The 26,109-nt window shown below is 34.9% G+C and overlaps 1 protein-coding gene across 2 annotated transcripts; it reads right to left on the bottom strand.

Moving 5' to 3' along the window:
- Positions 1-1,267: 1,267 nt before the first annotated feature.
- On the bottom strand, positions 1,268-21,817 carry LOC106060215 (hydroxyacyl-coenzyme A dehydrogenase, mitochondrial-like). 2 transcript variants are annotated; one of them, XM_013218014.2, is made up of 8 exons: positions 21,314-21,817; positions 15,756-15,884; positions 15,510-15,667; positions 13,829-13,955; positions 13,015-13,104; positions 12,830-12,902; positions 8,152-8,268; positions 1,268-3,653 (listed from the first exon to the last, which is right to left on the bottom strand). In XM_013218014.2, exons 1-8 carry the CDS (start codon positions 21,425-21,427, stop codon positions 3,529-3,531), a joined length of 933 nt encoding a protein of 310 aa, XP_013073468.2. In that variant the 5' UTR covers positions 21,428-21,817; the 3' UTR covers positions 1,268-3,528. The 2 variants fall into 2 exon arrangements, with proteins under 2 accessions (XP_013073468.2, XP_055878075.1); XM_056022100.1 differs by lacking the exon at positions 21,314-21,817 and adding an exon at positions 16,062-16,130.
- Positions 21,818-26,109: the final 4,292 nt, after the last annotated feature.

The following is a 26,109-nucleotide window of genomic DNA, read 5'->3' as shown; positions in this document are numbered from 1 at the left end:
ATATCTGAGCCACAAGTGAAGGCCAGGAGTTGGACTGGTTGTCAATGGCTATTTGAGACGCATGCCATTAGGAAATATATATATATATATATATATATATATGCATTTACATAGCGATCACGGTAACATTCACATAATGAACCCCTTCGCACGACTAATATGGTAGTCGTGTAGCCATTGCTCGTGGGGGGTTTCATTGCGATTGGAACCGTGATTCGTAACCAATAAGGCCCACATGATTCCACGGGGATTACACCAAAGTTGATTTCCCAGTATGATCTAGTGTTGAAGGAAACAAAAAACACAAACCACTTACCTCGCCCCACAATTTCAAAACTAAATAATAGGCTTTGTGGGTATTGCAGTTCTAGCAAAAATACTAAAGGAGATTCAATGAGTCAAGACATATCAAATTAACATTACCTTGATGCGGAATACCCAAAAAAAAAAGCAACCAGAGAGCCATTTCTCCTTCACCTATCCCTAAGTCTGTTTTTTTTGCGACACCAAGCGTGATCCGTCGACCATCTTTCTCCATTCCTGTCTTTTGCCTTGAATAGAATCTTTTTCAATGATGGACCGTCCTTTCTTTTATTTTGCCTTCCCATCTCTTTCTCCTATTTTTCGGAGCCCTTGTGATAGGGCCATACATTTTCAGTTTTGCGTTTTTTGACATTAGTTAGCAGATCATCGTGGAGCCCTTTTCCTTTGTGATCCTGCTTCTAATCTCTTCAATTGTGGTGCATTTTTTTTTTTAGGGTGATCCTTCTATAGCATCTCAATTTCATTGCTAGGATCCTCCTCTCTAGATCTGCATTTAGCGTCCATGATTCGCAAGCATACTATAACCAAAGTGCGCATCAGTCTAATTTTAGTGTCGAGGGCTATGCCTCAAATCTGGAGCCTTTTCTAGGTTTTCATTGTTTTTAAGAACCATAAGTCAGCAGCATTGCCTGAGCAAATAGTCCAAGTAAAGGAAATCACGATTTATCTTTAAATATATTGGTGGCAGTTCCAATAAGACACTATTACTTATAATGAGTAATAACTGAACACTAGCGGATCCAGAACTTTGGAGTGGAAGGGGGGGGGGGATTTTTTTTCAAAACACTAACCCTATGCGTAATCGTGCGTACAACATATATCTATCTATCTATCTAAAATAATGTTATGGGCTAATGTAATCTGACTTCGACTATGTATCATTTATTACTTAACATTAGCCACAGAACATTACAAAATATATATACTTAATAACAACATTCAGTTCTATAAAATGAGACTTTATTAACCACTGGGAAATCCGTCCAGTCTTCCTAAAACGTCGCTATATCTAACTACTATTCAAAACACAACCTACTTCTAACATAACGCCATGTTGGTCTCTTGTTCGCCTAAGTCTACTACGTCATTAGTCTGTCTTTCTACCGTCGCTAAAACTATATATAATATATTTAACTAACAAAACTAACCTACTCTCTAAACTAGTACATTACATTTCCTATAGATAGATAGATGAGATTTTTTTAAAAAGCAGTGTTTCTCAACCTTCGGCGAAAAAGAAAAAAAAAACAGTCATGTTGAGGCGTTTCTCTTGACAGCTAGGGGGTCTGGGGGAACGTTGCAAGCTGCACTATTTGGGGTTGGGGGCGAAGCCCCGACGCCAAAGCGTTTTCTTGCATTCTCTTGACATCTATAACTCATTATTCATCCTATTAAAAAAGGACCTTTTGAATAATGTTTTACTTGAAAAATATTCTAATATGAATTTATAGGCCCTTACTACATTGCAAATACAACCGATTTGTTCCTTGAAAAGATAAGATATATTTAGATTAAGGCTTATTCGAAAAATAATAGTTTTTAAAAAAGCTCATTTGTAAGTGATACATTTTGTTCAATAGGCATGTTTGTTACTTTGTTTTGCTACCGAACTATAATTCAAAGCTCTAAAAAAAAAAAAAATTGAAAGTGGGAGGAGAAATTAAGTGGACCAATTAGATTCTACTCTAAATTTTTTTTCCATTTTTAGGATTCAAGTATAAATTGTGAGTTATAGTCCAAAATTTATATTTAACAAGAAAAATATCAGTCTGAGTAAAGGTTGAGAAACGGCGACTAGGAAAAGAATATCTCTGTTCAGAAACTCCTTTTTGTTTTAATCAGCTAAATGTACTAAATATGTGAAGTCACTGAATTTAAACAAGCTGCCTTGTTGGTCAGTGGCGCATAACGCAAATTCAATACAAATACTTTCTCAAATGACACCACAGCTGTACATATCTACTGCTTTTGGTGATCATGACACTGAACAACTTCTGTTGCTATTAGTAAAGAGTGCAATCTAGATATGTGACAACCATATAGGCTAAACCATGACAGCTTTAAAAGTTATATATTGATAATAATAATAGCGTATTAAGTAAAATCTGTGTCTAAGTGAGGGCTGAGACTGAAACTGCCATTCATGATTTTAACAATGTCATCCATGATGGAAGACAATATGTTATCTGATAATTGTAGAAATTATTGAAACTATTGTATTTTATATAAAACTTTTTTTTTCAAACCCAGTGGATTGGTACCTCATTTTGTTGATTATCTAGACTAGACCCTCAAATCAATCAATTATAGTTGATTAGGATTTAAAATGTCATTACCAGTATAAATACAATAAAAAGTGTGAAAGAAAACTATTTCCATTAAGTGCATTTGCAATTATGCAGCAATTTTTCTTTTAGTATGATACATCTTTTGAACATGATTAAAAATATGATGATACATGACTGAATATAGAAAAAGGCACTTTTTAAGACAAAACAAAACATAAGCATACAAAACTATAAAAATGGGAGAGAAGAAATAAAATTACCACTAATCTAATGAAGCATAAATTATCAGGGAAATTAAAGAGAAGCTGTGCTATTTTCAAAACCATAAAGCAATGTCTGGGTAGAAACTAAAACAACTTCTTTAATTCTTTTACAAATGATACATAAGCCTGTAAATACAAAAATTAACTTGGTAACTTTCTTGAACATTAAAAACCTTAAAATAGGATTATGTGAAGCTATTAACTAATAAATATGTTGCTACAAGTGCTAAATAAGGAACAAGAGCAAGAATAAAGGTGCAATCCATTACCAGCATATTATTATTACTTGGTTCTAATTTTATTGTCTCCTAGTTATTTTCTTTTCTATTTTTAGGGGGTTACAACATAGGAGTAAAAAATAATGTTTTATTACATGAATATTAATTGAAAGACTCAAGTTTACTGTAAATAACAGTTACAATTAAATTTCTTAATAAAAGCAATAATCAGAACTGTAATATATATATATGTAAATTTAACCAGTAATAGATGTACATATATCAGCATATCAATAAATGTAAACTGATATTTGCAGAAAATATAAAGAACAAATGTCTATAAGAAATTCAAACACTATCATCTATAAAGCTTTTCAAGTATCCATAAATATGGCATCATAACATTTAATAAAATAGGTTACATCCAGCAACAATCTATTGTTTGTTATATTTGTAGAAACCTTCTCCAGTCTTTAAACCCAATTTATTGTCATCTACCAATTTGTTCAAAATAGGTGAAGGTTTAAATAATGGGTTTTCTGGATCTCTTTTGGACCAACCTGTTAACAACAACAAAAAAATAAAGTTATCTATTGAAAGTATGGTACAAATGTATCCAGTTATTGTAAAGCATTATGCAACAAGACTGAAGGTTTTGTAATTATGGTAAATGTGTATAAGAATTAAATGTACAAAGTCATAGTATAATCAGAGATATTCAATCTACATTTGGCCTTGCTAGAAAAGGAACCGGAAAAAAAAATGTTAGATGGCCAAGATCGAAATTTTTCATTTCTTCAATTAATTTTAAATCATTTGGTAGAGCTGAATCAGGCTGTTTTCATTGGGTCAATAGTAATTTATATACTTATTGAAAAACTAAAATCTATAGAATTATAATGGTACCATAAGCTACAAACAAATACACTTTAGACTAATACAAAATTCTGTCAGCATGAAATCATATTAAAATACTGGGTAGCATAACCTTCATTAATTATTTACAGGCCACTGGAGCATTTTGCGCAACCCACTGACACCTACAAATTTTAGATGTGTCCACAGATCACATCTAACAGGTATAAAAAAAATGCATATTAATTAATTAAAAATAAATAAATTTAAATAATTATATACATTTTTGAAACTTCTGATTCTTATGATGAAGAGGATAAAGAAACATTGTCTATACATGTCATTCTAAAAAGTTTAAAGTAAACGAAGATTATTCTATTGGCAACATGTCGAAACATCCAGTAAAGATGCAAACTCAGGCAAGAATTAACTCATTGCTATGAAGAACAGTGTTGAAAGAGCTATGTTGACATAGAACAAGATGAAGAGTGTAACAACTGATGGAGCCATTGCTTTGACTGAGAAAAAACATTGGTTCGTTAATAAAATTAAAGAACAATATGCCAACAATAACCTCTACACTGGAAAGTTTCTGCAAAGCTGTATAAGGCTGCTTCTGTCTCAGAAGACAATGAATGCACCAAGATGAGTCACTGGCTTTGGTTTCATCTTGAGATGGGGCAGAAACTGGAGTGACTGATCAAGCCAATTCTGAAGCGGCAGTTTGCCACAGTTCATGCATGTATATTGTTAGATAGCTAGTTTAGTTAGTTGGGTTGCACACTTTATTAGACTGACGGTGAACATACATTTTATAGTGACGACATAGACTTTGGGTTAGAGATTAGAATAGACTTTTATTGATCAGTTACTGCTAGACTCTTGAGGGGATAACATCGTTATTAGTGACAGACTAGACTGTGGCCCATTCTGTAATAAATGTTTGTTTAAAGTTCACCTTGAGTCAACTTGGTCCTTGAGTCTGTGTTCCTGTTAGTATCTTATCTATATTTGTGACGGTGTGCATGTTTTCAAGAACTTGCGATTAGAATACATCAAACAAGGTACGCACACACTTAGTCTAATTAAGCATCTTCTAGAAATACTTCAGCTACATTTGATATACACATGCATCCGTTACAATATGCATCTGTTCTAGGGCTAGCTGGGTCTGACTCCCTCCACAAGCTCAGTGTATATGATGTCTTTAGGGATTCTTCCATCTGGAATGTGGCCGACATATCTGAGCCAGCATAGTCTTCTGTGTCAGAAGAGTAAAGATGCTGTGCATATTGGCCCGTTTCAAAATGTCCTGTCCTGGTTGGAGACATGATCCCTCCAGGAGATGCACATTATGTATCACAGGCAGCACAAGTGGAAGCTTAATCTATGCTCTTGACACATATAATTTGCCCAGCTCTCACTACTATAAAGCTGTAATAAATATCAAACATGTTAAAAACCCAATTATCTCAGTGATCAAGCTAGGGGTCTTAACCACAGGCAGTTTTGAGAAGTACTTGATTTATAAACAGAATAATCTCTGCTGTCATATCATGGGTACTCAGACGAATGCAGGACCTCAAGGAAGCTATTGTAATGTTCCGTGGAGGACATAGACTTTGTTACTAATATTCCTAATGAAGAATGTTTGCCATTGACATTAATGCAATGGGTTGTTATCACATGAAATGTTCTTTTATGTTAAATCTTTTCAAACAGGGCTATTCAATTTCTCCAGGCAAACAAGACAACACTGATTTCCAAAACAATATGTGACACATAGTGTCACAAGTGACTCACAAGCCAGTTAGACAATTGTGTAAGTGGCATGGCCTTTAACTTTGTTTACTATGAAATTTTAAGAAGTGTCAGGCCATTTTTCTAGTTAAATTAAGCATAGCACACGGAATACATATGTCATAAATTATCCAGTAAATTTTGATGATAAAAAAATATATATAGAAAGAAAATATTTGTAAAAATATTACTGTAATTAAGAGATATAACTATACTTATTAAGTTTCTTTGATTATTATATTATGACCTTCAAATTACAATTTATAAAGGTTACAAAACTGGGACCTGCCTGGATAAAATTTGACCTGGATAAACTGAAAGACCCCGCAAATAGCCAACATATTTAAGGCACATATAGGAGGACACTTTGCACCCCTCAATATCTTGTATTCCGATGACCAAGATATTGTTACACAAATGGAAAAACTAAATACAGCAGTCACTGACACATCTTTGAAGGTACTGGGAAGCTGTGGCCTTATAAAAAAACACTGAGTAACAGAATATATACTCCAATTAAGTGACAATTGACAAAAGCATCAGGGGAAAAAGTTAACCAACCCAAAATATGCTCACAAATACAAAGTGTTAACCAACTCATAAAGATGGAAATGAAAAAAGCAAAGAAATAGAGAAAAAAAATGTCAAGAAATTGAGAACAGACTGAGCAAAAACAAGATGAAAAAAAAAGCGTACTTATTGATTAAAGAATCTCACAACCTCAAAACATAAAAAGACCACCATAATACAGGATAAAAACTGGGGGAAAAGATATGATAAAGAAATGGACTGAATACTGCTCAGAATTGTATAAATTTGAGTTGCTACAAGTCCCTGCAGTATTCAACAACGATTGTTCTATTCTTCGGTCAGAGGAAGTAACAGTAGAAAAAAATCTGAAAATGAGAAAATCAGCCGAAGTTTACAACATTCCTGCTGAATTTCTACAGGCTGGAGAAGAAACCTTGATAAATCTATGCTATAGCTCTTTCAGTCGCTAAGCGACTATGGATCATCTCATGAAAATGAGATGAATGCCTGGGCATTACCTTGGTCGGAATGATGTCGCCCAAACATCAGTTCCCCTTCTCCACGCAGCTGATATATCCAAAGGAACGTAAGTGCCGACACAGTTTGGGGTCAGCGGCGTCGCAGGTTCTGCCAGGGTGTAGCACTGGGTGCTGCAAACTGCCTTAGGGTTGCCAGCTCCTGGTTTGAATTCAGAATTTTCCTTCTCCTAGATGGGTAGCCAGTCATTATTATTATAGCTTTTATATAGCGCTATTTCATGCTTATAGCATGCTCAGAGCGCTTTTGGTCCAATCCCTTTTGTGGACCAGTGGGGGGGGGGGGGGGGTATCTAGGAGTTGGTTTTCCATGCTGCCTTTAGTTTAGGCGCTCAGTAAACACAACTCTGCCCGAGTCGGGTGTCGAACCTCGAGCCCCCTTCTAGGTAGCCAAGCCAAGCCAAGTTCAAGCGCACTTGGCCTCTCAACCACGCTAAGTCATGGCTAAGCTTACTAGATAAGGCACCAGTTACTCTCCTTTGCCCCTTTTCCTGTTAGTGAGAACAGTTCCGCCGGACTCAATTTCTCAGCCACACGTGAAGGCCAGGAGCTGGACTGGTTGTCAGAGGCTGTTTGAGACGCATGCCATTAGGAAGCATTTTATAGGTAGTGGAGTGCTTACATTCATTACCACCTCTGGCAATGACAACCTTGCAGAACCAAGTTTAAAGAAGAATCAAATGTACTCTAAGAATTCCAACAAGATTTGTAAGCCAGGAAAATGGTCAAACCCTGGACTCATTTCACTTGTCATTACCCTGCCCAAGTAAGTCAGTTTGCAACTCTGTCAAAAGTACAACCCGATAAGCCACCTCAGTAAAGTCCTGTTAAAAATTATCCTAAACTCTATAACTGTTAGAAGACAAAATTATTTCAGAGCTAAGGTGTGTTTTAGACAGGTTCATAGCTATGAAATCGAGATATTATAGAAAAATTCAAGGTATTTCCTACAAAGAATGCACCTCAAATGAGGAAATCAAAAACAAGATCACAATTGTAAATGGGCTCCGTGACAACATGTGGACCACGTTTTAAAAATGCAAACCTAAACTGTATGGCCATATGATGATATCACAAGCTTATGAGGACTGCAAAGACTTTCCAGCAGGAAACAGTATGATGGAAACGAAGAAGAGGCATACATGTAGGTGAGAATGAAGGTGATATGGGGACAAAGAATCTGATAGATCTGCAACATGAAGCTCACCATTCCAGCGGAACATCCAGCATCAATCAGTTAACTTAATAAATTAAACCTGTTAATTAAATGAATTTAACAATAACCAAGCAGTTTAGTCTATTTAACACAACTATATCATTTAAACTCATTGTTTACCATCAATGATAAATTTGGTAGTATCTAAACCAACATAGTCCAGAAGTTCAAATGGTCCCATTGGGTAACCAGCACCTAGTTTCATTGCTGTATCCACATCTCTGGGACTGGCATCACCTTAAACATTATAATTACAAATACATATAGCAAAAAAAAATTAAAAAATCATGTTTATCCAAAAAAAAATTAAAAATCTCCAACTAATGTCAGGTACCCATTAGAGCTGGGTGGACTCAAAGAGGTGCCCTAGGATCTCAAAATTATAAATCCCAGTCTTCACAAGGATTCGAACCCGGGACCCCCAGTTCAGAAACCAAGCGCTTTAAGCTCAGCCACCACATCTTCTAATTAACTATTAGTAATTAATTATTTTGTTTGGTATCTCGAACAAGGGAAAGAAATTGTACTTGACTAAAGTGGTGGTTTAAGCTGAATTAGTCCCCTTTGTAGGTCATTGCCTGAGGCTTAATGAACACAAACATGAGAAAGCTTTAGCCTACGAATTCGAATTCAGGTCATTCACTTTTTTTTATAAATATATTTAAAAAACAATCACCCAGATACTCTGTCCTTTCTCCCCCACCCATTTCCAACTGGTCCAGACAAGTGATAGGATCATAATGTATTGAGACAGCTAAAAGCATGAAATTGGGCTAAACAAAAAACTATTGGTAAAAATAATTCTAAACGCATAGATTTATTATTGTTAGTCAAGATCTATTTAAAATTTAGTTAAATGACTGATCCAAACTAATTTATACTATTAATATAAGCTTTGTTAAAAAAAAAGTACTTATTTTGCTTGTTTTATTTTAATTTGCCTCTAAAGCGTGGTCGAGAAGCTAAGTATGCTTGAACTTGGCTTGGCTACCTATGAAGGGGGCTCGAGGTTCAACACCCGACTCGGGCAGAGTTGTGTTTACTGAGCGCCTAAAGGCAGCATGGAAAAACCTTCTCCTATATACCCCCTCCCCTCACTGGTCCACAAAAAAGATTGGACCAAAGCGCACTGAGCATGCTATAAGCATGAAAATAGCGATATAAAAAGGCCATAATTTAATTTTAATTTAAATAAACAAACATGCACAAGTTAAAATGTTTAACTCTTTTGAGTCCATAAGGACGAGCTATAAGCTTGGATCAAGGCTGGCAACGTTGGTGTTTTGAAATTTATTTTTTCATATTTTTGTTTCTCCCATATATGTTTTTAATAGCTTAAAACATTATGTTGAACAGTTTCCCTTTGCTAAAGAATTTCCTTCTTTCAATTTATTTTTACAGTGAAAGATTTTCTGAAATAATGGGCTCTTAAAAAAGCTCTATTTTCTTTAGATTTAGGTTCTGGATGATAGTGATAGGGGATAATGAGCCCAGAACATTCATTTTATGTGTTTTTAAATGGTTTTCTTATAAAGTTATGTGGAAATATGAATAAATATTGTAAATAATCATTTTTTCCTACTTTAAATCATAATATATTTAGTAGATCTAATTAATATAGTCCCAGAGCTGTTGACCTGTCCACAGTGGTTAGTTTTCATTGTTCCAATAGTAGTGACATGGATAATCAGCTCAAAATTTGCATTTTATGTGTTTTAGATGTTGCTATGGGACGATTAGGAATTAATTATTTGTTTTGGAAATGGGGGAAGTTTTGACTTAGTGACAATGACGTGATTAGTAAAAGAAAAAAAAAAAGAGAAGTCCTGATTTCCCTACCAACCCCCACCCTTTTCCTCTTCTCACTAGACTAAGTCCACCACCTTGGCGACAACTAGGCCATGACTTTTCACTTATCTTCCCTTGACCGGGGGAAAGATAAACACACAGCCACTTACTTTGGTCTTTCATGGCGAAACCACCTGGGATGGAATACACTTCATTATTTCTTCCACCCCACCCACATATCTCTTTTATCAGGGTTATTATTCGTGTCACCACGCCTCTTGACCCTTCCAAGGTGCAACTTTCGTCAGACTTCACCCACGTGAGAGATAATCCTTAGTCTATCGCATTTCCTGTTTCCGCCCATCTCTTCCGGACCTTTATAAGGTAGAATAAGGCGGGACAGATACACTCTTTCACTTCTCATTCTCGCCGACATCGAGTTTGGACTAATAATTTATTCTTAATCTTAGAGGAATACCTGGTGGTAAGCCAAACTTTATCAGAGTTCCATCTTAATTGCTTTGTGTATATTTCTCACTGGATATTATCATGTGGATTTTTTATTTCATTTAATATGTAATTAGTGCATTGTGTATTTCTCACTGTCGTAAGTAGAAAACATAAACATGGAATATGTATATATTTATGTATTGCATTAATCTAGTAATGCTATGTTGCTCAATTGAACGTTGATGCAACCATGTATATTTTTGTAAATCTTATTTTATTCCCTTTATCTCGGCTGACCGCCTTGATAATTTTACTAGCGCACTAATACTGCGCTTAGAAAAGAGATATGAATTATCTCCACTTTACTCATTTTACTTTAACGAGAGTCGCGCCACTTGAACGGATGCTCTCTACATTCAAGCGCATCCAATTGTTCTTAGCCGACGGCCATATGTAAACAAACCGTCATGGTCTGCGACCATCGTCCATTTCTTCCCCCCTCCTTTTTCTCTTCCAACTTATGATGTTTAAATTGAGATTATTATCTCCATTACAATGTACGTTTTATATTGCTATTATCAGCAATCTATTTTCCCGATCCCATTTGTCATCATCTCCCCAGTGTACTCAAAAGCAGTTTTACCAATCTGACGAATGCACCTCAGTCGAGGGCATTGATAAGATGCATGAGTGACATGTCCTAACTTGTCTTTGTTTATCCGCAGCCTCCCTCAGGTGTCTGCCTACTGCAAATTTGGACATACCTTTCTAGTATCACTTACTGCCTATTTGGACATACCTTTCTAGTATCCTCTACTGCCTATTTATCTGCCTATTGGATACTATCTATTTGACTCTACTACTTGGTGCTATTGGCACGATGTTCCTATAGAACACGCGTCTGTGCGAGACGTCATAGCTCCGCCAAATCTCTGCAACTCACTGGACTTATCCTGCTAAAGATGCTGCCCATGGTAGATCAGCTCTGCCCTCAGCACCCTTGTGCCCACAGTAGCCGGCAACCCGCCCTACTGTGCCCACTACAGATATCAGAACTTTAAATTGAGACTCCACAAGAACTGTATCACCGGCGACCCTCTACCCACTAGAGCACCACCTCCAGCTGCAAGACCTCCAGCCAGGATCACTGCCAGCTGCTACACCAGCAGGACAAACAGCTAAGTGCAGAGGATGAAAGTGACATACTCCCTAATTAAGTGCTTAGTATGATGATTCAATATTGCTAACGAGATGGATGCAAATCCCCCCCTATTTTATTCTACTATGTATATTTATGTAAATAAATATTCTTTAATTTTTCAACATTTGTATCTTTCTCCATTGTTTGTCTCGTTGCGTGTCTGCTCCCGATTTATCTCTGATAGACCAGTGTGTGGCAATTCAAAAATAATCATCCCCTAGACACCAAACAAAGCCACTCATACACGAGATCCATCACATCTACATTAAAAAAAAACTTAAACACACATACAAAACATAGATGTGTATCATTCTTGTTTAATAAAATAATACAATGAACATAAACAATGTTATCATAACATTGCACGCCAAAACGACCATTGTGTCAAAATGATCGAGCCAAAACGTCCTGCTTCAAGTATAAAACAGGAAGAACAAAAGATCAGGGCAGTCAGTGAAAGTAAATATAACCTTCAAATTTACTTGTGGATATATTGATATTTCATATAAGTTATTAATAATATATTCATATGCCCTATTAATTTTACAAAATTTGGCTGTTACTCATACACGCTTTTTTATTTCTCTTTTTGAAAACAATTTTTGTGTTGGATATAAATGAATTTTCGTATATATGATTTGCATTTTGCAGATCTCTTTTAAAATTGAAAGGATAACACTAAGCTGTAAATCTTAATGTAAACAAAAATTAAGAAACTACAAAAAATACTCTATGATGCAGTGAGTAATAAAATTTGGGGTTGTGTTATGCTGACCTGTCTATCTGTGTTAGGATGGAATTTTTTTTTTTTTCAAAACTATGTCTGATGACCCAAATTCCAGAGTTGCCAGAGATACTTATCAGAAATCCTCTTTAGGAAATAAAACACATTTTACCCTCAAGTTGAAATAATGAAAAATATTGAACACACTATAAACTAAACACACAATATAACTTCATTTTAATAGTAGATTCAACTAAAGTAGACAATATGTAGCATAAAATTATTTTGACTGACTATCTCCACCCCATTTATTATCTTCCCCTTGTATATATATCCTTACTAAAATTAACTTCCCAGACATCTGAGAAGAAATCAGTAATCTATTGTTAGATTATGGAAAAAGTTTTGACTATTTTTAGGTACAAGAGAAATGTATCATAAAAAATTACTTTGGAAAAAGTTATGAGTCTATTTTTAGTAAAAAGAGAAATGTATCAAATCTTCTTAAAAGTAATGTGTAGTAAACTTTTTATTGATACATTAAATATATTATGTGAAGACGGGTAAAAGATTTTAAACTATTGCAAATAATAAGTACAAAATGTATTTTATTGTTTTTAGTAAATGACAAATACCTCTTTCCACAAGTCTGATTGCCTCAACCATGTAAGGCACCAAAAGTCTATTGACTATGAAACCAGGTGTGTCCTGTGAAAATTTTCAACAGTTATATGCAAAGTGCACAAACATTTTTATAAGCTATAAAATTTAAAAGAAAAAATGTCTTCAAAAATTTGTCTTAATGAAAAGATGTATGTACCTTACATTGTACAGTTGTCTTCCCAAGTGCTTTTCCAAATGCATCTAATAAATTATAAGTTTCATCTGAAGTTTCTGGAATTCTAATAACCTTCAAATAGACATAATCATTTTGTAAGGGTAATTCAATTAACACTGACTATACTAATGAATCAACTCTGTACTGCAGAATCAAACCCTACTGGCTCCTCCACCTCATCCCGGACTTGCACTAGTTTCAGCTGTTCTGAACTAGCTTCACACACTGGGTTCACTGTACTGGACTTGATTGTAGGTCAGGAGTTAGTCTTGTACTCACAAGGTGTCTTGACTCTACTCCAGACCACATCTACACTGCAATGAATCAAGCCAAACCGCCTTCTAGAACCTGACAGAGCATCAATCAACCCTTCTGATTGATCACATGACTATATCCGATAATACTGGCCTGAGTACTGGTCACAATATAGATAATACTTCTAGGACAGTACCATGGCATTTAAAAGTTTGCACTATTTCAATGTTTTCTTCCTACAAAAACAATGTTATTTTCCTTTTTCCTATGAAAATCGACTATCACTTCTTTGATTTTTTGGACATTTAATATTAAAAAATTATCATTAGAGCATTCTTCAATGTTTTTTTTATTTCTCTAAGATTAGATAGTCATAAATGTCTGAACTTTCTGAGAGCAGGGATAGGAGAGCTGCATCAACAGCTAATTTTGTCAAGAGCAAAAAAGACTATCTGAATGAAAATCATTTGTGTATAAAAGTATTTAAAATGTATAACTTCATTAAAAGAATAAAAATAAGATTTTTCATTTCAAAATTTACCTCTAATAATTTCATCAATGGAACAGGGTTGAAGAAATGTAAACCTCCAAATTTATCTTTTCTTTTAGTAACAGAAGCTATGTCTTTTATTGGTATTGATGAAGTGTTACTTGCAAAGAGTGTTTTTCTAGAACAAAATTCAATAAAAATTTACTAAAACTAAATCAAATTTAAACTCTCAAAAAATGCTCATAGCCCTTTTACAGTACTAGAAATTGAATAGCTTGTTTTTTAATGTATTGTAGCACTAGATGAGAACAATCACATTGTAGATTCTACATCTGAAACTCATCTATTCCCACTAAAATGCTAGGCAGATTTATGAAAAAATACTCTGACAATGAAACATAACTTCAACTTGTTAAGTAGTATGAACAAGATAAAAAATATAACATTAAATGCATTGAGGTAACGTAAAGAAATCTTTATGCTAAATTCACTTTATCAACTGACGAAACCCTTCCCTAGTTTTTTTTTTAAGTAAATGTGAACTATTCTTATAAGAAGTACACCACGAAACATATCAGTTGGTATAAATAAATAAATGTATATTTATATAATTTCTACTTTATCTTTAAATGCTACTTAATAAGTAATAATTATTTTCAATTCCTCTCATTACCTAGGGTTGCCCAACACAAGGCTTAAATATGTGCTATAAAAAAAAGTAAAGTTTCCCTTTCAGATCTTGAGATCTATGGGGCAGATGATGTTAAGGTCATCTGTTTCTATGGCCAACGGTTAATGAGCAGGCTGTCATGTGGCCAGCACAACAACCAACCGCTTTTACTTTTCCCAACTAAAGTCAGGTACCCATTAGAGTTGGGTGGACTCAGAGGTGCCATAAAAATCCAGAAACTCAAAATCCCAGTCTTCACTGAGATTCGAACCTAGGACCCCAGGTTCGGAAGCCGAGTGCTTAATCACTCAGCCAACGGGCCTGTAAAAAAACAAAAAGAACTTACACCTAATTATGAAACTGATTTCTGAAATCATTTTGATTTTGTATCCAGGACAAGTAATTTCCTCAATGTTGCAGCATTATCTACAACACTTCCTTTCATGTAACATTTCATAAACAACTTAGAGAAGCTAAATCATTTACAAGGAAAAGATGCATTGGTTTATCATCTTGATACTGCCTTGAAAACGTTTCTCTAGTTTTAGCAACAGTGACCAAAAAGCCATCTTTGCCACACCTAATACCAATTGGTCTTTTAACCATTCTCTAACAGGATCAAAAAACTTTTTCCATGAATTTAATTCTAAATGTAAATTTACTGGCACTAATATTTATGTTTCATTTTTGTTTGTTTGATATAAATAAAAAAATTGCCAAAGAAAAATTCCAAAATTTTACTTTTTTTTTTTACAAGAAAAAGTTTTTCATACGGTTGCTACGATTATTTAGGAAAAAAAATAATTTGTTATGCATTTTCTTTTACCTCCAGTACTATTATTTATTTTAAAATTGATGTGAAAAAAAAATGGCTCTGCATAATTTATTTCAGATGACTTTTTAAGCCACAAAAAATGCTGATATTGGATTTTCAATAACACTTCTAGTTTTCTAGATCTAAATGTCATGGACAGACAGACAACACAAAACTAATGGCTGCTTTTCCATTTATGGGGGTTGCTAAAAGTACATCAAATTTTTTAAGTCAGGAAAAAAACTCACTCAGGAGCAGCATTGTCCAATAAACCAAAAAGCTCTCTCTTAACATCCAAATTTTCTACAATAGCCTCAATAACTAGATCTGAAGACTTAACAGCAGTCAACACATCAGTAGACATGTTAAGATTGGCTAAAACATCAGTAGAATACTTTAGTTGTGCCTGTAAATCAAAATAAAATAATCAAATTGGGTGAATTTTCATTAACAGTGAGTAAAAAACACTTAATATATATAGGTTCATTAATTACCTTAGCATCATCTGGAAACTTTTTCTTCACAATACGATCAATGCTTTTTTTAATAGAAACTTCAGCTTTGTCTACTATTTCTTTAGTTTTATCAACCAGGGTAACTTTATGACCAGTTGCAGCAGCTACCTAGTTTAGAAAAAATTATGAACTGAAATTAGGATTTATACTTCAACATTTACATTTTGAATTTAAGTGTTATGGCAATAATAAATATATTATAATACATCTGACAAAAAGTATCTGTAGATGTGCCTTTTTTTTTAACTGCTCTCATAACTGCCAGTTTTCATACATTGAACTCACTCTAATAGTGAAGTAGTACGCTACTCCATTCTCAGTCCTCTCAGAAACTGACATTGGTCAACTTCTTATTTCTTAGTCATACAACACTATGACCAGTAAAGTAAGCCATTGGATCTTTGTCAATGGGGATAAGCTCCCATTTTAGAATAATTCTAAATGGTATGCTTAACAAATATCCTGCTCAAGTATCTTAGCCTGCTTATACTAAAGGGAAAAGGGTAAAGGCACTTCAGAAACTAAGAACTTCAGACAAAATGTGCTCGCAGGGGTGCCACTTATTTTTAAGTAAACCTGAAACTCAACTTCACTATCTGTATTAACCCTAAAACCAAAATTACATGATTTCACACATTTATGAAACTAAGCATGTGTAGGCTAAAATGTTCATGATTCAATTTTTTGAACAATTACAGTAGTTTAGTTAAATTTGTATATATTTACTACTAAAAAACCTTTGTTTTTCTAATCAAATGAAACAATGCAAAAAGAAAAAAAACAACAATGAATTTAAAAAAAGGACAAATGTATAATTCAATCTAGGCTATACAATTAGAAGAACCCTTAATTTTTTTGATGTGGGCAAACCCAGAGAGAAAAAAATCTGAGCCCTCAATATTTATCACTATGATGTAACTATCATAGTCGTCAGATGATTCAGATCTAGATCTAGAGACTATTAATAGACTTTAAATATAGAGTTAGAAGAGCTACACTATCCATTTATTCAGTAAGTCTAGTATCGGATTATCCTCTGAGTTACTCTAAGTCAGGGGTTCTCAACCTGTGGATCGCGACCCCTTGAGGGGTCGATTGACATTTGTTAGGGGTCGCCAAAGACCATCGAAAATATGGATTGTATTTAGTGTATTCTTCTATTGCTGTGTATGTTATGGGGGGGGGGGTGTCGCGGCAGAGTGGGGGATAGTAAAAAGGGTCACCGAGCTTAAAACGTTGAGAGCCGCTGCTCAAAGTAATTGTAATTATAAATTATGGTAATTGTTTAGGTGACCAGATACCTATGCCAGCCACCATGTTGTTTTTAAGCATATTGATCTCCCTTATTAGCGGCCCCCGAAAGGGGAAAAGACACTATTAGTTTTGTGTGAAATGTCTGTCGCGTTTAGATCTCGTAAACTAGAAAAGATATTAAAAATCCGACATCACAATATTTTAGACCATTCAAAGTTCTGATGCAACGGCTACTTTTTTTTTTTCTGAAAGCGAAAAATCTAATTTTTAAAATCAGTTATGCAAGCAGTTTTTTAAAGAGAAAAAGCTAATTAGTATGCATTATAAGTTAGACCTAATTTAAAACGAATAGTAATCTTGTAAGCTTAATTTTCCTGAACTTTTTTTTTATTGCGAAAATGTTGTTTTTTTTTAGGATTCGAATAAGAGATTGAGCCTTTTCAAAACAATTAGATCAATTATAAGACATCAGTTAGGCCAGGGGGGGCGCGGTGGCTTCTGAACCGGGGGTCCCAGGATTGAATCCTAGTAAAGACTGGGATTTTCAACTTTGAAATCTTTGGGCGCCTCTGAGTCCACTCAGCTCTAATGGGTACCTGACATTAGTTGGGGAAAAGTAAAGGCGGTTGGTCGTTGTGCTGGCTACATGACACCCTCGTTAACCATAGGCCACAAAAACAGATGAACTTTACATCATCTGCCCTATAGACCACAAGGTCTGAAAGGGGAACTAGTTAGGCCAGGTTCACATCTAACTTTACATTCACTTTCACCTTTGGGGCACTACACAAGATCTGTTAACCTTCATTCTCCATTCTTCTTTGTCATTTTTCTTTGATATAATTTCATTCGGATGTTCTTTCTGAAAATATTGAAGCCTGCCTGGGTGGACCACTTTGGGGGCCGATTTTGAGTTGTGTTTCCACTTTCCACACAAACTGTCTTTTGTAACCTTGTTTATATTGAACTTTGAATAAATTTTTTAAAGAGTTTTTTTTTTTTTTTGCTTTTATGCTGTCAACTTATGTTTTTTACGTTTATTGAACTTATTTCTTCTTTTTTTCTCCTTATGAAATTATTAATTTAGAAAAAAATATCTGGTTAACAATTATATCTATAATGATATATTATACACCAAGCAAAGCTAAATATTTATAAAATTTTAAAAATATGCATGCATATCTACATGTTTAATTATTTTTCTTTTGAACAAAATTATGCTTTATGACTTAGAGATCTATATAGAGCAATGACATATTACTAAAGGAAATAAAACATTTTATTTTAGAAGGGTAGAGTATCTTAATGCTTTTATTTTTATCTGTTGATGATTACAACTACAGTTAGATCTATACATTTCTAATGAATTTCAAGCGCCCTCCGTTTTTGTAAAATCACATCACAAAGAGAACGCTTGAAAGATTGATTATATTAAGCTAACACAAATCTAATGATGACGTTACCCGGCAATCCTCAGTCTACTGTCTATAAGTAGGGCCTGCCCTAGTAAAGTGTAACTAGATCAAGAAAAAAAACTGCTCCTCTATTACACTAAATTTGTTTAACAATGTGTGGTTGATTCCACCACCGCCCCCCCCCTTTCTTTCCATAAATCCACTAGTATTGCACTCTATTACTAAGTCCTCAGACAGTTTTTCTCTCCTAACATACTGTACTGGTCACTATTTTCACCCTTTCTTCTTCCGTACCTTTCAACACGCGCCGACACACATGATTGTAGTCTTCACGGCAGAACTAGTAGTATCACCGGTATGCTTGTAAAGAAGAAGGGTAAGGTACGGTGAGTTACTGATCTCGTCCAACTGAGATCTATGTCGATAGACTAGGACTAAAATGTGACGTAGTATAAACGATGTCCCGATCAACACTCTCTTGGTTGGATCCTATAGCTAGTCATGTACGATGAAAACTCTTGTGGTTGGATCCTACATTGTCAGCCAGCTTCTATAGATAGTTATGTACCACAAAAACTTCCGTGGTTGGATCCTATTTTGTCGGCCAGCTTCTATAAGTAGTTATGTATGACAAATACAAGTGTGACAAGTGTCTCCTCCCCCTACCCTATTTGGTCCACAGAAGTAGTAATACTCATATTATTTCATCTTGCTGCTTTTTCATCTCATTGAAGATATTTAATAACGTATTTGATTTTAATCGGCCCATTCTCTACTTGGACCCATCCAAGGTTACTTACAGTGATGCCATTGTAACATTTCCCGAATCTTCCCTTCCATGACACAATCCAATCATGACTTTCTCTACTTTGTTGTGGATATTGATAATTTTTATATTGTTCATTGTTTTACATTCAATGCATATGTTGCTGTTGGGATGACGATTGTGATAAGACGGTGTTTTTTTTGTCTCAACTCCAATGGCTTGGCTTGCCCAAATAGGCTGCAGCCTTTGGAAAATGCTCCCTGCCTTTCCTATTTGGCACGCTACATCATGGTAGGCATCCCATAGTTTGTTATGATGCTGCCAAGGTATGTGAACTTGTCCAACTCTTCAAGCTTTGACAAAGGGGGCACCCTTTGCCTTATATCCCACTTGCAAAATTTTAGTCTTATCCAAGTTTACGCGGAGGCTAATTTGGGGTGCCTCTCTATCATTTCTTGTATGCATTTGTTTGTAGCCCTGAGTAGTGCAACGTCATTGGCGAAATCGAAGGGCATGTGAGACATGAAAGCCATCTGCCAAAAGACTAAATGTGGCTCATCAAAAATGTCTGAGACAGATTTCGGGAGTCAGTTAACAAATCGCGTCTCTAACAAGGAAATCCTATGCTGAACTGGAAGTTGACCACTTAGTGAGGTTGTGACAGAGCGTTGCATGAGGTTTGCGGGACATGTTCTCCGAAATAATGAACTATGCATACCAAGAGTTGCGATGAAATGGAGGCCAATACGAGGAAAGTGCAAACAGGGTTGTCCTTGTATAACTAGGGCCACACTTTCATGGAGCACCTCAGAACAGTGGACACCAGGTGGGAGGAGGCTTCAGACATTGCCAGTACAGATCTTTGTGGAGACAGCTTGCTGCCCAATGTGCCAAACAACGCGGGAGGACCTAAGTTTAAGTAAGTAAGTTATATTCAATAGTTTTTTTTTATTTTTGTTCTATTGTTTGTTCTATTACAGAATTAGCCAAATAGTTTATTAACTATTGGTAATTAATTATTTTGTTAGGAATCGAACAAGTAAAAGAAATTGTACTTGAATGATGTGGTGGTATAAATATTTTTTTATTATTATAAAAACAACAAAGATTAAATTTCATTATGGCTACAACATGTCAAGCTTAAAGTTAAGCTTGGTCGTGCGGTTTGCTGGACTGTTGTTTGGAGTTATCGATGGTCCCAGGTTCAAACCCTGCCCGCTCCCATCCCCCGTCATCCTGCGGGAGGTTTGGACTAGGAAGTAAATTATCTTCAACTCTGAAGGAACATCCGAAACATGTAAAACATTTTAAAGTTAGAGGTTATGTATATTTAAGGTGAATATTTTTTTCTAAAAATGTTTTTTTTGTCTTTGTAGATCTATGTTATTACTTTTATTCCATAATTTATATTTAGTAATTGCTTGTTTGCATTCTAAATTAGTTTTACTATTAGATCTAATTATTTTTCTAATAGCTACTAGAAACAAAGACAAAATACAAAGAGAAAAAAGTTGGTAATTAACTTTAAAAGGGAGATAGTCTAGTGATGAGCCTTAAAAAAAAAAAATTATGGCGTATTTCCAATGACAATATGTTCGGAAAAATCACTATTTATTTTAAAATACATAATATTTGTAATCTGCATATTCTTAAAATTATAATAAATATAAATAAAGAGTAAGACTCACTACTAAGAGTAAGAGTTAAGAGAAACCTACTGTTACCTAGTGATACTGATTCTGCGTATCTTCTTAATGGTAAAACTTCCCATCAAAGGCCCCTAGTTTTTCAGGTCAATTATTTGGCAGCTGTCTATCCGCACATATGATGACATACTGACGTGACCTCACCTGCGCGCGCTCTACTAGCAGAGCGCGCCGGGCCAGTGTTTTCATGTCATTACAGCATGACTAGATGTATCACGAACAATTACATGATACTACCAACACTGTCTAGCCGGTAGTGACCTTGTGACCGTAGCGATAGACAGCGCGGTGCTGCCACTTGCGTAACATTCTTCAAAAGGGTCCTTCGATGGGAAGTTTTACCTATGATATATGAAATATAAAAATATAACCTAATATGATTATGAATTAGTTTACCTGGGCGATTCCCGAACCCATTAAGCCACTACCGATAACAGTTACAGTTTTAACTGCATTGAAATGTAATGTTGATGTACTAAATGCACGTATAACAAACTTAGTGAAAGCCATAGAAACTAGATTATCAATGACAATTTAATGTGTCTAGAAAATGATCAAACAATTCAAACATCTAGGTCTAGATCTAATCTACTATATCATGAGTATATCATATATGAATTATATGATATCTCTAGTCTAGAATAGTCTAGTAGTATCTAGATCTAGACAATCTTGAATCTAGTTAGTAATAAGTTAGTCTAATCTAGACAGTCTAGTGAAGTGCGACTAATCTATTATATTATATATTGACTATATCATTCATATATGGAGGCTAGAGATGTACAATGAAATGTTGATCTATAAATCTATAGATTAGATCAATATATGAATATAGATCTATTCTATGACGTCCATGTATATAGATCTAGATCTATATAGATATCTAGAACTTGATTTGATTAGAACCTTGGACTTTCAGACCTCAAAGTTCAAACTAAGAATATGATTAATGTAATCTTTATGTGTAAATGAGCTCTCTGCTATGATTCCCCCCCCCCCCCCCCCCCACACACACACCAATAGAGGACCTAAAACCGTAGACGTAGACATCGTACAACTTATTAGTGTGTTGATTTTAGCAGCCCCGAAAGGCTGTTTTATGTGAAGTGTCTGTCTGTCTGTCCCGTTTAGATCTCGTAGACTAGAAAAGATTGTGAAAATCCGACATCATAATATTTTAGTCCATTAAAAGTTCTTATGCAACGGCTACTTTTTTCTTTTCTAAAAGCGAAAAATCTAATTTTTTAAATCACTTATGCAAGCAGTTTTTTTTTTTTCATAAAAATACACCACTTTTACAACTATTCACTATTAATATTAACAAACATGAGAGGCTCTTTAGTAGGGGGAGTATCTATTTAACATATTTTTAACACATTTATGCAAATGGTTTTAGATTTTTTTTTATGTTAAAAAATTATTTCTTTTTTACATTTTTATTGCTAAGTTATGTAAGTTCTGTCCTACTAACAGCTACATTTACCCAAAACTAATGTAGGGCCTTTACTTTTTTTTAAGAGAAAAAAAATCTATTTACTATACATATAAGTTGGACATAATTTAAAACAACAATTAATAAGTAGGTTTTCAAATTATCGCGTGAACTACTGCTCTATAATCATAGGACACTTAAATTAACTAATTAATTTTTTTTACGGAAATGTTTTTTGCTTTTTTGAGGATTTGATTAAGAGATTGACCCTTTACAAAACAATTAGATATTCATTATAAGACATCAGTTAGGCTAGGTTCGGATCGCATTGAGCTTCACATTCACTTTCACCTATTCTTTGGTGTGCTTGACCGCTGGGGCACCATACAAGATCTCTCAACCTTCTTTCTCCATTCTTCTTTGTCATTTTTCTTTGATAGAATTTCATTCTGATGTTCTTTCTGAAAATATTGAAACCTGCCTTTTTACCTGCCTGGGTGGACCACTTCGGGGGCCGATTTTGAGTTTGTGTCTCCACACAAACTGTCTTTGTAACCCTGTTTCCGTTAATTTTAGTCCAGGGTCAATTATGAAGAAATTTTCTATTATAGGCTTACTGAAGACTAGGCATTATATGCTGTGCAATATGCATCTTCATAATGCAGTATTGGAAATTTCGGTTGCACTGTAATTTTGTTTTCAAATATGATTTCTCGTTGTTCTTAAAATTCTTGCTAAAGGACACTGTATTAAGGCGTTGGAACTTCTTGGTCTTTTATTGTTTCAACTTGTCTTTGGGGTTTGTTTTCCCCCTTGCTAGGGTAAGAAAGAATAGGTTTGTTTAATGTAGCCGGTGTTTGTTATAATAGTTTCGGTGAAAAGAGAAATATAGAAGTCCACCGGTTTCAGACCATGTAGTAGGGTTTCTTGACATTTGCATTCTCTTCGTGAACCGCCGCGTGTACAGTTCTTGTTTAACACTTGAATTCAGTAATCGAAATTCGAGTTTCCCACGTAAGCAATGACAGATAGCGACAGGCTCGGACCGTGACCTCCGTAACCCCATATCGAGGGTGTCTCTTGGACGTAGGCCCAAACATCAGTCCGGCTCGTAGTGGTACTCAAAGCAGATACAACAAAAAGTTGCCTGAATCAGCCAGGAAAACCAACGACCCAGTGGCGTAGCTAGCTGGTGTTGCGGGCCGCACAGGGCATAAAGTGACAAGGGGCATCAAACAAAGGACAATTTAAACTTTCTCAGTAAAAACTGCACAAACTCAGACTATTCCATTTGAAATGTAAACGTTTATTTATTGAGCTACTTTGTTGATATCCTCTATTCTTTCTAAACTTAAATATTAACTAAAGACTAGCCTGAGTTTACTAGGTTTGTTTACATCTCTAATTAACGCACTTTTAGACGCCCACGTTACTTTCTTCTAAGGAAAATACTAAACGGCAAACAAAGTTTTCAGAAATTGTTACCATCCCCCTCACCAAAAAAAAAAACAAAAAAAAAAACAACAACTGTTTGGCTTCCCCTGCAAACTCTTTTCTCAAGATCAAGTATTAGGCTACATCAGCATGAAAATGGATTAAACGATAGATGGATGTTATTACCAAGAACTAAATAGGAAGAGACCAGCAGAACATTCAGACAGCTGAGAGGAAATGTGTAAAGGGCGGTTTTCACAGCGATGGTCAAGATTTATTGAAACAAGAAGGAAAAAAATGGAAACCCTACATACAGAGACTCTTGGACATCATCTGTTTCGCTCTCCAATCAGAATCTGGCACTCTTGGGCATCACGAACAATTTGAAGAAGAATTGGAAGAACAAAAAATAAAGGCAATTTGTTGGAGTTAGTGATATTATTATCCACTCCTGAAGGAACATTGGGTTCGAACCAAACTTACAAAAGTACATAAGAATTTATTGTAATTATGGGTGGTCATGGAAATAGATCATACAAAAATTAAAACTAGCCATCTATTTTTCGATTATTTTCGATTGTATACCTGGCATCTAAAAGTTGGACCTAGCTTCCAACATTGACGATAATGGATAACGACGAGTCTTTCATGGGCTTCATCGACACTAAGAATAAGCATGCCTATGGAATCTCTGCGGTTATTTTAGAAAAACTACGTTCGTATGGCTCAGAAATAATGGACTGCGGAGGTCAAGACTTTGATATTTGCTGTTGTCATGAAAGTTCAACACTAGGATGTCCAAATCTCTAAATCTGGCAGAATTTAAGCTGCTGAAGCTGAAGTGGATGTAGTTCTATTTGTCGATATACTCTGTCACGTACGCTTTGTCTATATTTAGCTCAAGGCTTGTCGGCAAGATTTCAGCTAGCTCGGGGGATCCCAAGCATGCAGCAACCTTCTGTTTTGGAATAAATGTGATAGGTTAGAAATATGAATTATTGTACGATAACCTGTATTTTATTGGTCAATTGATTAACCAAGAGACAAAGAGATATTAGTCACATGGTAAACGCCCAAAGGTCTGAAAAGATTCTAGATATTACCGCTAGTCTCGTGTTGGAACTCAAAGGAAGATGACATGATTATTGTGTAGATCATTTAATTTAGTAGAAATATATATTTTATATTTTATTCAATCACAGTATATCATTGTAACTATTGTGAATAGCTTTTTCAAGTTTTGAATTAAAGTATTTGTATTTGACGAGGAGAAGTTTCTTCATTGAATATATAATAGTGTACTTAAATCGTCTTATCGACTAGCAACTTCTAGATGATCCTCTTATCAACTGGCAACTTCTAGATGATCATCTTATCAACTAGCAACTTCTAAATGATCATCTTATCAACTGACGATTTCTAGATCCTCGGCAACCCAATCATTGATTGTGCAGTTTAGATCAAGTTCATATTCAACGTGACATCTAGCACATCATAGATCGTGACAACTCTACCATTTCTAGAGGACCTCACTGAAGCCAGTATTACCTTGCTGAAAGCATAGGCCTATGCTCAGACCTAGGGATTAATGCAAAACCTCTTCGTATTGGCCACAAGAAAAAGATGCCAAGCGAAATAAATGAAGATTCTGTATTGACACACAAGAAAGAGATACGGAGGGAAATTTATTCTCTGTTGTACCGGTCTGTTTAAAAGATTATAAAAAATTTGAGCACCTTATGATGTGGCTGAAAAATTTGATTTTTTGTCACCATCCCAACTTTTGGATCCTCAGATTGAAACAAATCTTGAGTGCTCCTAGCGACATTAACAAAATTTAATTTCGTCTGGAGCGATAGAGGCTTCAACGACTTATCAAAGTTTCTTCAGAAGTACCAAATTTTTCAAAACAAAAACCTGGCGAGTTTGAGTTAAAAAAATATCGCCTTTATAGCTCAGTCCAAAATATCGTGATCTTGATTCGCATATATGTGACGTTTGTGTATACATACACATAGAAGTTTTTTAAAACTAAAGTTGATCAAGAATTCTTTGCAACTTACGATGACTAAATTATGACTGACTTAATTGGCAATTTCATTTATTATACACGAATTTCCAGAGAGAAAAAATTGATTTCGCCAGCAAATTAAACACATAGAATTTATTGGAAGCATTTTTTGTCTTTGTTAGATTATTTTTTTTTGCGAATTAACAATATATATTTTCTAGGGGTGGGGAGTCTTCATTTTGCTGTTATGTTTTTATTTTTTAGGGCATCACGAGGAGCTCCCGCACAGGGCATCAAATACCCTAGCTACGCCAC

The sequence above is a fragment of the Biomphalaria glabrata genome, chromosome 2, assembly GCF_947242115.1.
Source record: "Biomphalaria glabrata chromosome 2, xgBioGlab47.1, whole genome shotgun sequence".
In the NCBI taxonomy this organism is placed as follows: domain Eukaryota; kingdom Metazoa; phylum Mollusca; class Gastropoda; family Planorbidae; genus Biomphalaria; species Biomphalaria glabrata.
Note: the sequence above shows the minus strand (reverse complement) of the source record. Positions and strands in the feature narration are given on the sequence as shown.